This window comes from Galeopterus variegatus, unplaced genomic scaffold (genome assembly GCF_000696425.1).
Source record: "Galeopterus variegatus unplaced genomic scaffold, G_variegatus-3.0.2 Scaffold3651, whole genome shotgun sequence".
NCBI classification, from domain to species: domain Eukaryota; kingdom Metazoa; phylum Chordata; class Mammalia; order Dermoptera; family Cynocephalidae; genus Galeopterus; species Galeopterus variegatus.
The window spans coordinates 128,617-130,453 of record NW_007729762.1 but is presented as its reverse complement, the minus strand read 5'-3'; the positions used below and the strand labels follow the sequence as shown (position 1 = coordinate 130,453).

General features: G+C 33.5%; 1 protein-coding gene across 1 annotated transcript in view; it reads right to left on the bottom strand.

Annotated features, from left to right (window-relative positions):
• Positions 1–1,837, bottom strand: part of LYPD6B (LY6/PLAUR domain containing 6B) — a 12,874-nt gene that overhangs the window by 9,021 nt on the left and 2,016 nt on the right. Inside the window, exon 2 of the mRNA XM_008585630.1 lies at positions 134–232. Coding sequence (XP_008583852.1) covers positions 134–232 — 99 coding nt within the window. The remainder of the gene's footprint in view (positions 1–133; positions 233–1,837) is intronic.

Here is a 1,837-nt window from a genome sequence, read left to right as displayed (position 1 = left end):
AGAAGAAATCTCTGATTCCTCTTGAACATCATCAGTCAGCCTGTTGGTATGCTAACCACCTGTTCCCAGCAAATCAGGAGAGACCTAAATGAAGTGAGATCATGAAAGAGTCTTCCAAACTCAGCACACTTACTTTGTGGACACCATTTGTCCTCAGCCCATCGATTGCAGTTATAATTATCCCCTGCATTTTCACAGGTAAAACACTTGAAGCTGTTTGGAAATGGTGTAGCTTTAAAGAAAGATGCAAAGGGAAACAGGAAGGTTAGCAGCTTTTCTTAGATAAAACAAAACTTACAAGCCATTATCCTTAAAAAAAAAAAAAATGGATTTATCCATCAGGCTTTCAGGCATTTTCTTTATTCCCTTTTCTTTAACTATTTCTTTTGTGGATTTCCACTATAAAGTAAAGAAAATTATTCCACAAGCCTCTTTGAAAGATTCATAATTGATAATTTGAGAATAAGTGAGAGTTGAGGGTGGGGGTGGTATTAGAACCAATAATTTGATCCATAGGTCATCCCTGAAAAGAACTGCAGTCAGATTTACCTGAGTTTGAATTCTGCCCTTCCCATTCGACAGTTGTATGATTTTTAACGTCTAAGATTAATAATATTTATAATAATAACAATGAAGATCCCCATGATTTGCAGAAGTAAATGAGGATTAAATGGGAGGTTGCAAGAAAAATACCTAGTAGATCATTATACAATATAAGCATGTACTGAAACAACAAACTGTACCCCATATGTACAACGAAAGAATAAAATTAAATTAAAAAGGAAAAATACCTAGTAGAGTCCCTAGGGGCACATCAAGTCATGCTGGTTTCCATCCATATGCACTTCCATTAAAGTTACATTTAACCTCAAATGAGTAATCTCATTTGATAAATGTCAGATATCACAACATTAGACCTTGACCAGGAATACAACATCTAATATAAGGATGACAGTAATTTTTAAGTCCTTATACTCAGGTTGTGTTATGGAAAGGAGGAATTCTGAGTTGCTGGCAGTCTGGACTGAATAGTATGTAGTATGTTCTTTTTGTATTTATTTATTTATTTGCTTTGTATCTTGTTATTTTAATGGGCAAGAAGAAAAAAATAATAATTTAACATTTCTGTATAGACCAGGGTATAGGGCCCTGTTATTTTTGGAGAATGTGAATTTTGGAGAATTATCATTTTTAGAGAATGAAACAGATGAAAATCAAGATGAACCCCAAGCCACCCTCGTAACATAACCAGAAGTTGAGGTGAAAATTAGAAAGCATGGGTATTTAAGATACAGGGGAGGATATACATTGCTGCATAAAACAAGAGCAAAATATCAATAATTAAGGTTCAGAGACATGAAATTAAGTATTGTGAATACATCTCAGTTTTGCCTATGCATAAAAGTACATTAGGTAGATAAATAATGACATCCATTTTCACCTATTAAATCAGTTCACTTTAAAAAATAGTCAGTGCTTGTGGGTGAATGGTTAAATTGGCACAACAATTTTGATTAGCTCAGTTGGTTAGAATGAGGTGTTGGTAACACCAAGGTCAAGGGTTAGAAGCCCTTACTGGCAAGCCACCAAAAAAAAAAAAAAGAAGAAAAAAAAAGAAATCCATTCTAAGGTCATAAGCCAATTGAAGAGAAAGGTACATTTAAAAATATTTTCAATGAAGCATTGTTTAACATTTAGCTTGCTTGTGATTTTTTTTTTGTTTTAATATACAAAGTGTGGAGAAATGGTTAAATAAGCTACAGAACAGTAATATGATTTTTTTTTAATGTAAAGGACATTAAAATAGTTCCTAAGATATGAGGGCTGGCCCGTGGCT